The sequence below is a fragment of the Notolepis coatsorum genome (assembly GCF_963971535.1).
Source record: "Notolepis coatsorum genome assembly, chromosome: 1".
NCBI lineage: Eukaryota > Metazoa > Chordata > Actinopteri > Aulopiformes > Paralepididae > Notolepis > Notolepis coatsorum.
In genome coordinates this window covers 308,711,785-308,721,726 of record NC_140165.1, presented here as the reverse complement: position 1 = coordinate 308,721,726, position 9,942 = coordinate 308,711,785, and the positions used below count along the sequence as shown (strand labels likewise).

Here is a 9,942-nt window from a genome sequence, read left to right as displayed (position 1 = left end):
ATAGTTTCCTTATGCATGAAAGACAGAACTATACTCTGATACTATATTTCTGATAACTACATCACGGCATAACGTATGTTCAGATAAACATATTTTATGGTGATTTGTGATACACTGTATACACCTGATTCAAAAAAGTAATTTTCTTTCAAACTGATTTAGTCACGGGTGTCCGGATTTGGTAGAGATTTTGTCTCTCTTGGGTAGAGCTGTTTAGCAGGCTGTGACGTACAGGAGTATAGAGACAGAGCTGTTTAGCAGGCTGTGACGTACAGGAGTATAGAGACAGAGCTGTTTAGCAGGCTGTGACGTACAGGTGTAGAGACAGAGCTGTTTAGCAGGCTGTGACGTACAGGTGTAGAGACAGAGCTGTTTAGCAGGCTGTGACGTACAGGTGTAAGAGACAGAGCTGTTTAGCAGGCTGTGACGTACAGGTGTAAGAGACAGAGCTGTTTAGCAGGCTGTGACGTACAGGCGTAGAGAGACAGAGCTGTTTAGCAGGCTGTGACGTACAGGCGTATAGAGACAGAGCTGTTTAGCAGGCTGTGACGTACAGGCGTATAGAGACAGAGCTGTTTAGCAGGCTGTGACGTACAGGCGTATAGAGACAGAGCTGTTTAGCAGGCTGTGACATACAGGTGTAGAGACAGAGCTGTTTAGCAGGCTGTGACGTACAGGCGTATAGAGACAGAGCTGTTTAGCAGGCTGTGACGTACAGGTGTAGAGAGACAGAGCTGTTTAGCAGGCTGTGACATACAGGTGTAGAGACAAAGCTGTTTAGCAGGCTGTGACGTACAGGTGTAAGAGAAAGAGCTGTTTAGCAGGCTGTGACGTACAGGCGTATAGAGACAGAGCTGTTTAGCAGGCTGTGACGTACAGGCGTAAGAGAAAGAGCTGTTTAGCAGGCTGTGACGTACAGGCGTAGAGACAGCTGTGTGGAGTGGGACCAGTGTGGTCTGTTGCTATGGGAGATTATTATGGGCTAACCTGTAGGAGGTGATATAATGCATTGCCACTGTTGCTATGGATGTTTTTGAACAACTAAAATGAACAAAATTGTTGCAAACTACTTGGACATTACTTGTTTGTGTGCTAGCTAGCTGATATCCTGTATAATTGTTTATTGTTTATTGTTTATTAGCAAAGGATCCCCATTAGCTGACGCCAAGACGTCAACTAGTCTTCCTGGGAGGGGCGGCTGGGTGGCGCAGTGGAGATTGCGCTCGTCACCAATGCGAGAGACTCCGGTCTCTAATCCAGGTGTCAGCATTGCCTCCGGCTTGGGCCAGCCGTCATACTAACTCGCTTGGCTGAGTTAGCGGGAGGGAAGTTGATGGGTGGTAATCTGGCGTTGTGGACAGCGACTCCTACAGGTCAGGTCTGGGGGCGCCTGCACAGCAAAAGACAGGAAGTGGTGAAGGCAGCGTGACCTCCCACGCGTTACACTTCACCAATGAGAGTCCGCGCTGTCAGGTGAAAAGAGAGCCGCTGGCTGTCTCTGCATGTGTCGGAGGAAGCACGTGGTAGACCTCAGGGCTCCCTAGACCGACCAGTAGGGGGCACATGCGCACGATGACCAGGTGGGGGAGGGGGGAATTGGCATAACGACAAAATTGTGATGGGAGGAAAAAGCACAGAAAATCAGGCGGAGAAAAAGAGGATTAAAAAAAATTTAAACTAGTCTTCCTGCGGTCCGAGAATTTACTGGCAGACTGACTGATGGAGACACAATCATGGCAACTTGAGTAGATCATGCAAATTCTTCAAGAAAGCAGATTGGATATCTGAAATGGTTTGATCCTATTGATATCCCGAGGGATGATGATCAAAGGGGTTTAGTTGTCATTTTCACAACAACAACAGTTCTAAAAAAAATTATGCAATGCGATTGAAGAGCCAGACTTTCATTGTACTGAATCTTTAAGCACAGTGCTTACGTCCTCAGACTTATGAAGCGTCCTCAGACGTATGATGCGCAGGAGGAGCAGATGTTCACATTCATGTTTAAATGTTTAACCCTGTCACTACCACACCACCAACGGGTTAACCCTTTCAATGTGACACCACAGAAGGTTAACCCGTTCACTGCCACACGGCAAAGGGTTAACCCTTTCACTACTACACTACTACAGACGGTTAACTGAGAAAGGGTTAAAACAACAGATTTGATAATGAATGGACTATGGTCAGTTTGTCATGGAACACTATTTGACACTCAAGCGGGCTGAGGTACAGGTGAGACGAATAGGCAATATCTTAAGGATATAATACCTAATTATTTAATAATTAACATCCACTCCCATTCGGTATGAGGTCAAAAAGTGCCCTTTTTGATATAAACTCAACGCTGCGCTGATCTCAAGTGTGAATCGGGCCCTTCGTGTGTTTCAGATGTAATGAATGTATCCATAACAACTCTCTCTCCCATATTGTCTGACCTTATGACCTTATGACACTTGTGATGGGTTTGTGTTTTTCTCCCCCATCTCCCTCTCCGGTCCACTCCCTGTGGCGATGCGTGATGGGCAGGCTCGATATTGTGCATGGCACCAGGTGTTTGTAGGTACCAGCCCTCCTCACTGAGTGTCTCTGGACCCGTTTGAATCACACTTCCTCCCAACCCACCGCATAGTCTGAGCCCGTTCTCCATGCGCTCAGAATATAACATTTCAAATAAAAGATACAAATAAATGAAAAATATAATGTAAAAGAAAAAAGAAGCCATTTATGGGCCTTGTACCATGAAACTATGAAAGTGTGGCTTTGGGTGGATTGTGAATTGCAGATGAGGTTGGTTTTATATTGCAACACACACACACACACACACACACACACACACACACACATACATACTGTACACACACACACACACACACACACACACACACACACACACACATATGCACAACCACGTGCACAACCACACACACACACACACACACACTCACACATACACACACAAAAACATACACACAAACACATGCACAACCACACACACACAAAAACATACACACAAACACACACATGCACAACCACACACACACACGCACACACACACACACGCACACACACACACACACACACACGCACACACACACACACACACACACACACACACACACACACACACACACACACACACACACACACACACACACACACACACACACACACACACACACACACACACACACACACACACACACACACACACACACATACAGTATATTATGTTCTTATACATTTTTCTCATTGTGTCATTTAAAATTGAAAGGTACATTGTGAAGAAACCATTGTTGTTGTTCTACATGGTAGTCGCTGTAGTCTCTCCTCTGCTCCCTGTATATCAGCAGCACCTGTCTCTCCTCCGCTCCCTCCCTGTGTATCACCAGCACCACGGCCTGCAGCCCCGTCTGTCTGTCCACCGTACTATATGACCGTCTGTCACCCGATGCTTGTTCTAACCTCACTGACCCCTCGCTGCTCTAACCCACACGTGCCTCTGAACTCTGCACCACCTCAGGGTCTGCTTATGAATGCCACGTAAACATGAGGCTTGAATCTTAGATCGTTATACCCATAGATATATATATAGAACACTAGATAGCTTACCCGCGCTGCCGGCCAATGGAGAGCGACGTCACTGAACCGCCGCCGCCATCTTGCCCAGGTCAGCCTTGAGTGAGAGTGAGTGAGCTGCACAGACAAAAATGCTCATAACTCGCTGAAATATTGACGGATTTACAAACGGTTTGGTTTATTGTTAACGTGGCTATGATTCAAGGTTTGTAAAAAAAAAACATCTTTAAAAAGAATGTTTTTATAAGTATGCAGTATCATAACTATGATGTTTATAGCAAACCAACCCGTTTGTAAATCCGTCAATATTTCAGCGAGTTATGAGTATTTTTGTCTGTGCAGCTCACTCACTCTCACTCAAGGCTGACCTGGGCAAAATGGCGGCGGTTCAGTGACGCTGGTGACTCCGCCTTAAGCTATCTAGTGTTCTATATATATCTATGGTTATACCCACTGAAATCCAATCCACACATCAGACAAAAACAAAGACTAAATGTAAACAAAGTGCAGTACCACGTTGTCATCTTTTAGCCTAGAGGTCGCTGTTTGAAAACATTACAGATTCTACCTTTAACTCATTCAGCGCCAGTCACGAGTAAAGTCGGGTTAACTCGCCAACCGTCCAGCGCCAATCACGAGTAAAGTCGGGTTTTAATCGTTATTTCTTTTATTAGCTATATCCGTTAATTTTTCATCCATCCAGCCTGCTGTTATCATTGGGAATGGGTCTGAGCTCGCAAAAGAGCTAATACCGCCGTCTAAGCCTTCCAGCCGGTATTGCACATCATTGAAATCCCCTCCCCTTGGGCTGTACACTAATCTAACAAGTCCGGTCCAGGTTTTCCTTCTCGGGCAAGAGTAACGTTTATAACACATGGACTGGGGAGGATTATGCCTTTCGGACATATAACGTTGGATCAATAAACGCGATCAATATTTGGAATGGCGATCAGGAATTGGATTCATCTTTTTTGCAGGACACAGATGTGAGGTAAGGACTCTATGTTACGAATCTTGGGTTAATCCGATGTTTCTTCCGCCACCATCGGAGCGCGTGTGTGTGTGTGTTTCTCTGACGTTGGCTGCAGGCGAAGCACTGAGAAGCGATTGTTCAGCCCCCGCTTCTGTTCGCGCACGATGACACATATAATACCGATTAATCTAGCGTTCTTTTCAGAACGATTCATAAATCAAGCGTCAAATGGCACGATTTCTAAGGAAATACATTGAAACGCCGTTTGCTCGAGTTTCTTGAGATTATACAGAATGCTCTGGAAATATACTCTTATTCACCGCGGTATAAAATGGAAATGTATGTCTGAAAAAACAATCTGTTTTGTGCACGTTGACTGGAAGCAACTCACTGACAATCGACGGGTGTATTAGACCCATAGCTATAATATAAGATATATTTTAAGCACTCGCAAATGTCGCAGTCCCCCCCTTGATTAAAGCGATGGCGCTCTAGCGCCCTCTGGCGCCCCCGACCCGTGGGGCTGAATGAGTTAACGGAAAATATCCTCGTGTTCATTAGCATGATTATACACAGACCTAGAGATAAAGAGCTACCCAGGAAGCTTTATAATAACAACACAGCCACTCTTGACCCTCTGCTCCAGTTCAACTGCCATGTGTGATCTTTCCCTCCCTAAAGTACCCATGATGCACGGCGCTTCTCCAGCTGTGTCTGCAGCCAATACACCTGCCACGAGTGGTCCCTTCGCCACCGCAACAGCCAATCAGGTTTGCTCCTCTGACCTCACTTCCTGTATTAGCCGTTAACTGTCTTGTTTTCATGTTAGGTTTTACCTAATGAGCTCCATATGTCTATTATTAAAGGCTGCATGTCTGCATGATGGTCATCATCTCACTAGTGCACACTTGTTTGGAGGCGCCTGGAGATTGACACAGTAAATATATGGATGTTCATTTTGGTTTTTATATTATGGTTTTATATTGGAATGAATGAGTTAACTTAATACATTAATGAATGAATGAATTTCTTAATGAATGGTAATTATTTCAACTGGTATGATTATTGGATAATCTCTCTCGCTCTCTCTCTCCCTCTCTCTCTCTCTCTCTCTCTCTCCCTCTCTCTCTTAGATTCCAATGATATCTGCAGAGCATCTGACTAGTCACAAGTATGTGACTCAGATGTAGGAGTCTCTCAATCAGAACAGTATGTCCTGCTCCCCCCTCTCTCTCTGTCTCTCTGTCTCTCTCTCCCTCTCTCTTTTTATCCCAGGGCCATATGTGCACTAAACTCAGCAACATTTTAAAACAACAGTCTCCCTTGCACCCCCCCCCCCCCCCCCACGCACACACAACATTAGGGGTAGTGCAATTATCTTTTACACCCCCCTGTTATTTATGCCCCACCCCTGTTTTTATATTTAATACTGTGTTTAGGAATGTTTTTATATTTTTACTAGCACCTAGGGTTGCATTTAAAAATTTCGTTGTAACAACTGTAACAATGACAATAAAGATCTATTCTTATTCTATTCTATTCTCTCTCTCTCTCTCTCTCTCTCTCTTTCTCTCTCTCTCTCTCTCTTTCTCTCTCACTCTCTCGTTCTCTCTCTCTCACGCTCTCTCTCACGTCTCACATCCTCCTTGTTTTCACTCAGAAAATCCACAATATCAACCACAGTCTGATTTGTAGGGGGGGGGGGGGTAGTCAGTCACACACATAAACACTTTTTCAACCCGAAACCCTGTACTAAGTTGTGCGACGTTGTTTCTCAGATCAAACTGGAGTGTGCTGGTGTTCGGACCGAGATAACCGATCCCTCCCCATGCCTGTAACGTCACAGAGAGCGAAACAAAAAGGAGATTTAAAACTGGAGCGGTATCAAACCTGCATGTTAATAACATAGGACGCCTGACTTTGTTTAGTGGTTGTTTTGCATGTGTATTTCATGCACACAACAATGACAACAACACCAATGACAACAACACCAATGACAATGACAACAACAACAACAACAACAACAACAACAACAACAACAACAACAACAACCACAACAACAACAACTGAACAGAACGTCACTGAACAGAACCGTCTGCCTTTCATGCTGTGGAGGAAACTTACCTTTTTTCACCGGACACACTTTGAATGTCAACTAAGAGGAGGACGTGTTGGGAATAGTAGTCGTGACGACGACGACTCTGGTACGTCTGTAGACCAAGAATTTGTTAGTTTGTTTTTGTTTTTTATTTATTTTATTTGTTCTTCTTTTTTTGGGTGTGGGGGGGGGGGGGGTTGTTGTTGTTGTTTAAATCTATTCGTCTCATTTGTTTACACCAAGGTGCACCTCGTATTTAGATCAAGATTAAAACAGAAAGCGAGGAGGGGGGAGATAATTGGAGCGAATGGATTATGCATGCACGGACGCTTCTGTTTGCTCGTAGATCCTCCTCTTCTCCTCCATCAGACACGACGCGGTAAGGAAAGCCGGATGACAAGCGTTTTTTTTGGGCTCGGGGGGGGGGGGGGGGGGGAGTGAGACGAGATGGCGGCGGCCGAATGTCGGCGAGGTGTCGTTCACAACTCTTTTAGCCTAATCTTTGAAGCACATGCAATCTTTTACTCTCGCAAACTCCACGTGTAGTGCCATACGTCCCAAAAAAAGAGGAAAAGAAAGTGGTATTTTAGCACAGTGTTACACAGTGTTAAAATCAACAGTTCCCTTTAACGATTCTAGATTTTTTTCTTGATAATCTTTGTTTTTTTTTCCTTTTTTTCTTTTGGACAGCCCGTGGCGTCCATTGCTTTTGCCATTACCCGTGACTTGGGGGGGGAAAAACACAACAACACGATGCAGATTAAGTTACCTGCCCCAGTTTGTTGGCTTTACTGTATCACTGTGTTCCATCGGTTGAATACTTTCAGCGGTCGTCTACCAGCAACTTGATATAGCTGATGCCATTTTGATGAAGACGGTGACCCATAGGCTCCACAGATCTTTTTCCGGCTAAAAGTCTTTGGACTCTAAACGCTCGCCACGGCCAGACGTGTGCTTTCAGCCTGCTTGAAAGACCAAAGTCTCTCTCTCTTAGGACTCTAAAATAGCTTTGATAGAAAGAGAGAGAAAGAGAGAGAGAGAGAGAGAGAGAGAGAGAGAGAGAGAGAGAGAGAGAGAGAGAGAGAGAGAGAGAGAGAGAGAGAGAGAGAGAGAGAGAGAGAGAGAGAGCGAGAGAGGGACTCACTGTCACCGAAACTGCTGAGACACAGGATAGGAACGTGCGAGCAACGGGGCAACTTACAATGGATTTATGTTTTTTTTTTAATGAATTGATTGTTTCTTTTCGTTTGTTTTCACGTCGAAGCTATTCATACTTTAAGGGTTGTTTTTTTTTCAAGTAGATTCAGTGCAGTGTATATATTCTGACATATATTTAAGAGAACGTGAATATTGAATATGTCTACTTGAGAATTGTTTCCTGATAGTCAGCCAAAGTATTTTTTTTTCTGTGTCATTGTTTTTAGATATTGTGAGTGGACTTAGTGGAGCTATGTTTAAAAAAGAATAATAATGTGTGGGCCTCTTAAAAGAACAGGGCAACATTTTGGGAAATTAGCTTACCGTCTTCTCCAGAGAGCTAGCTTAGCACAATGAATGGAAGTGGACATGGCCGGTAAGCCTTCGGGAGAGGTTACCCTCCTAGGCTAACCGGCCGCGTCCTATTTTTCGATTTGCAAATCTGATTGGCCACTGACATTTCTGGTCATGTGACATGTGCGCCCAATAGCGTGACGAGCTGTGTCTTTGCCCATTTCCGCGTCGAACAGCCTGCAAAGCACCTGGCGTTCTATCGCCTAACCCTAACCCTAACCCTAACCTTAACCAACTTCGAAAGAGTGCCTAAGCTTAACCGTCGGAATCAGGGCAGGCGTTCTATCGCCATGCTCTAAGACAAACTCTAACCTTAACCGACTTCGAACGAGCGCCTAAGCCTAACCAGTGTAGAATCTTGCGGTCCCACGATTGGGCGTACATGTCACATGACCAGAAATGACACTGGCCAATCAGATTCGCAAATCGCCGAACTCCGTTGTAGAAAAATAACAGGCTAACCGGCCATGTCCGCTTCCATTCATTGTGCTAAGCTAGGCTAACGTGCCGCCAGATAGCTTTCTAATGAACGCACAGAGAGAAAACTGGTATCTATCTTCTTGTCTCTCTCTGGAGAAGACGGTAAGCTAATTTCCCAAAATGTTGGCGTGTAAGAGGGGTCAACAGAAGCCTGGGTGTTTAGAGTGGATCTCTAAGAAGTCTTTGTTTCTGTGGGTGAATTTCAGGCACGGCTATCCGAATCGGGGGAATAGTTTTGGAGGGGGAAAGTGGCAGATTTATAAAACGATTGTATTACTCATCCAAAGCCTTAGATTACTACATTGGGTCAGCACAATGCAACATGCCATTTAAAAAACCATCCAGTTGCCTAATCCACAACACATAGACCGACACACACACACACACACACACACACACACACACACACACACACACACACACACACACACACACACACACACACACACACACACACACACACACACACACACACACACACACACACACACACACACACACACACACACACACACACACACACACACACACACACACACACACACACACACACACACACACAGAACGATAATGTAACTGTCACTATTATCTTCATCCTTTCACTTCTGTTGTGGTTTCCTTTGGAGGAGAGTTTTACTTCGAAAATAATAGTTTGGATGATATTTTGATATTTAGTTTGTAATTTTCTGTCTTATTAGATCGATCTTTGTTGATAAACGAAATATAAGGTGAAGTGTGCGTTTTTGTGTGTTTTACCCATACTTTTTCTGAAATTCCATGTAATGTTGATTTTAGTATGATTATGATTGTAAACTCGATATTTTCTATGTCATATGAAGCTGTATGCATATTGTTCATTTCTCCGGTTTGTTTGAGTTCTTTGAACAAATTATGTTTTATATGGGTGACCTTTGAGGAGATGTCGGAGGAGAGAGGCTAAGTCGTCGCCGTGGCAACGATCGCCAAATAACCGGGAAATATTTTAATGATTGTATGGTTTGTAACTAGTCAAAATAAGAAAAAAAGAAAAAGAAAAAAGACTATTATGAAGGAGAAAAAAAAATCTTAGACGTATAGAGTAAAGACGTTATTTTCTACTGTATCCATTTCAAATAGTAGTTATCGTTTGAATATTTCTACTCTCCCTGGAAATTGGGCCATGTTGGAAAAACAAGCTGCATATTTGATCACTTTTAAGGGGGCGTCGCTGGTGAAGGTCAGGTGAACGGGGGAGGGGTAGAGAAGCACACTGATCTCCTAC

General features: G+C 44.2%; 1 protein-coding gene across 2 annotated transcripts in view; it reads left to right on the top strand.

Moving 5' to 3' along the window:
* LOC311244056 (muscleblind-like protein 1) overlaps positions 1-6,768 on the top strand; it is a 13,295-nt gene extending 6,527 nt beyond the window's left edge. The window contains exons 3-6 of one of the 2 annotated variants that reach the window (XM_084333466.1): positions 2,530-2,559; positions 5,234-5,322; positions 5,686-5,761; positions 6,331-6,768. In XM_084333466.1, coding sequence (XP_084189592.1) covers positions 2,530-2,559; positions 5,234-5,322; positions 5,686-5,742 — 176 coding nt within the window. In that variant the 3' untranslated portion in view covers positions 5,743-5,761; positions 6,331-6,768. Of the gene's footprint in view, positions 1-2,529; positions 2,564-5,233; positions 5,323-5,685; positions 5,762-6,330 lie in introns of both variants that reach the window. The other variant, XM_084333465.1, reaches the window with a different exon arrangement.
* Positions 6,769-9,942: the final 3,174 nt, after the last annotated feature.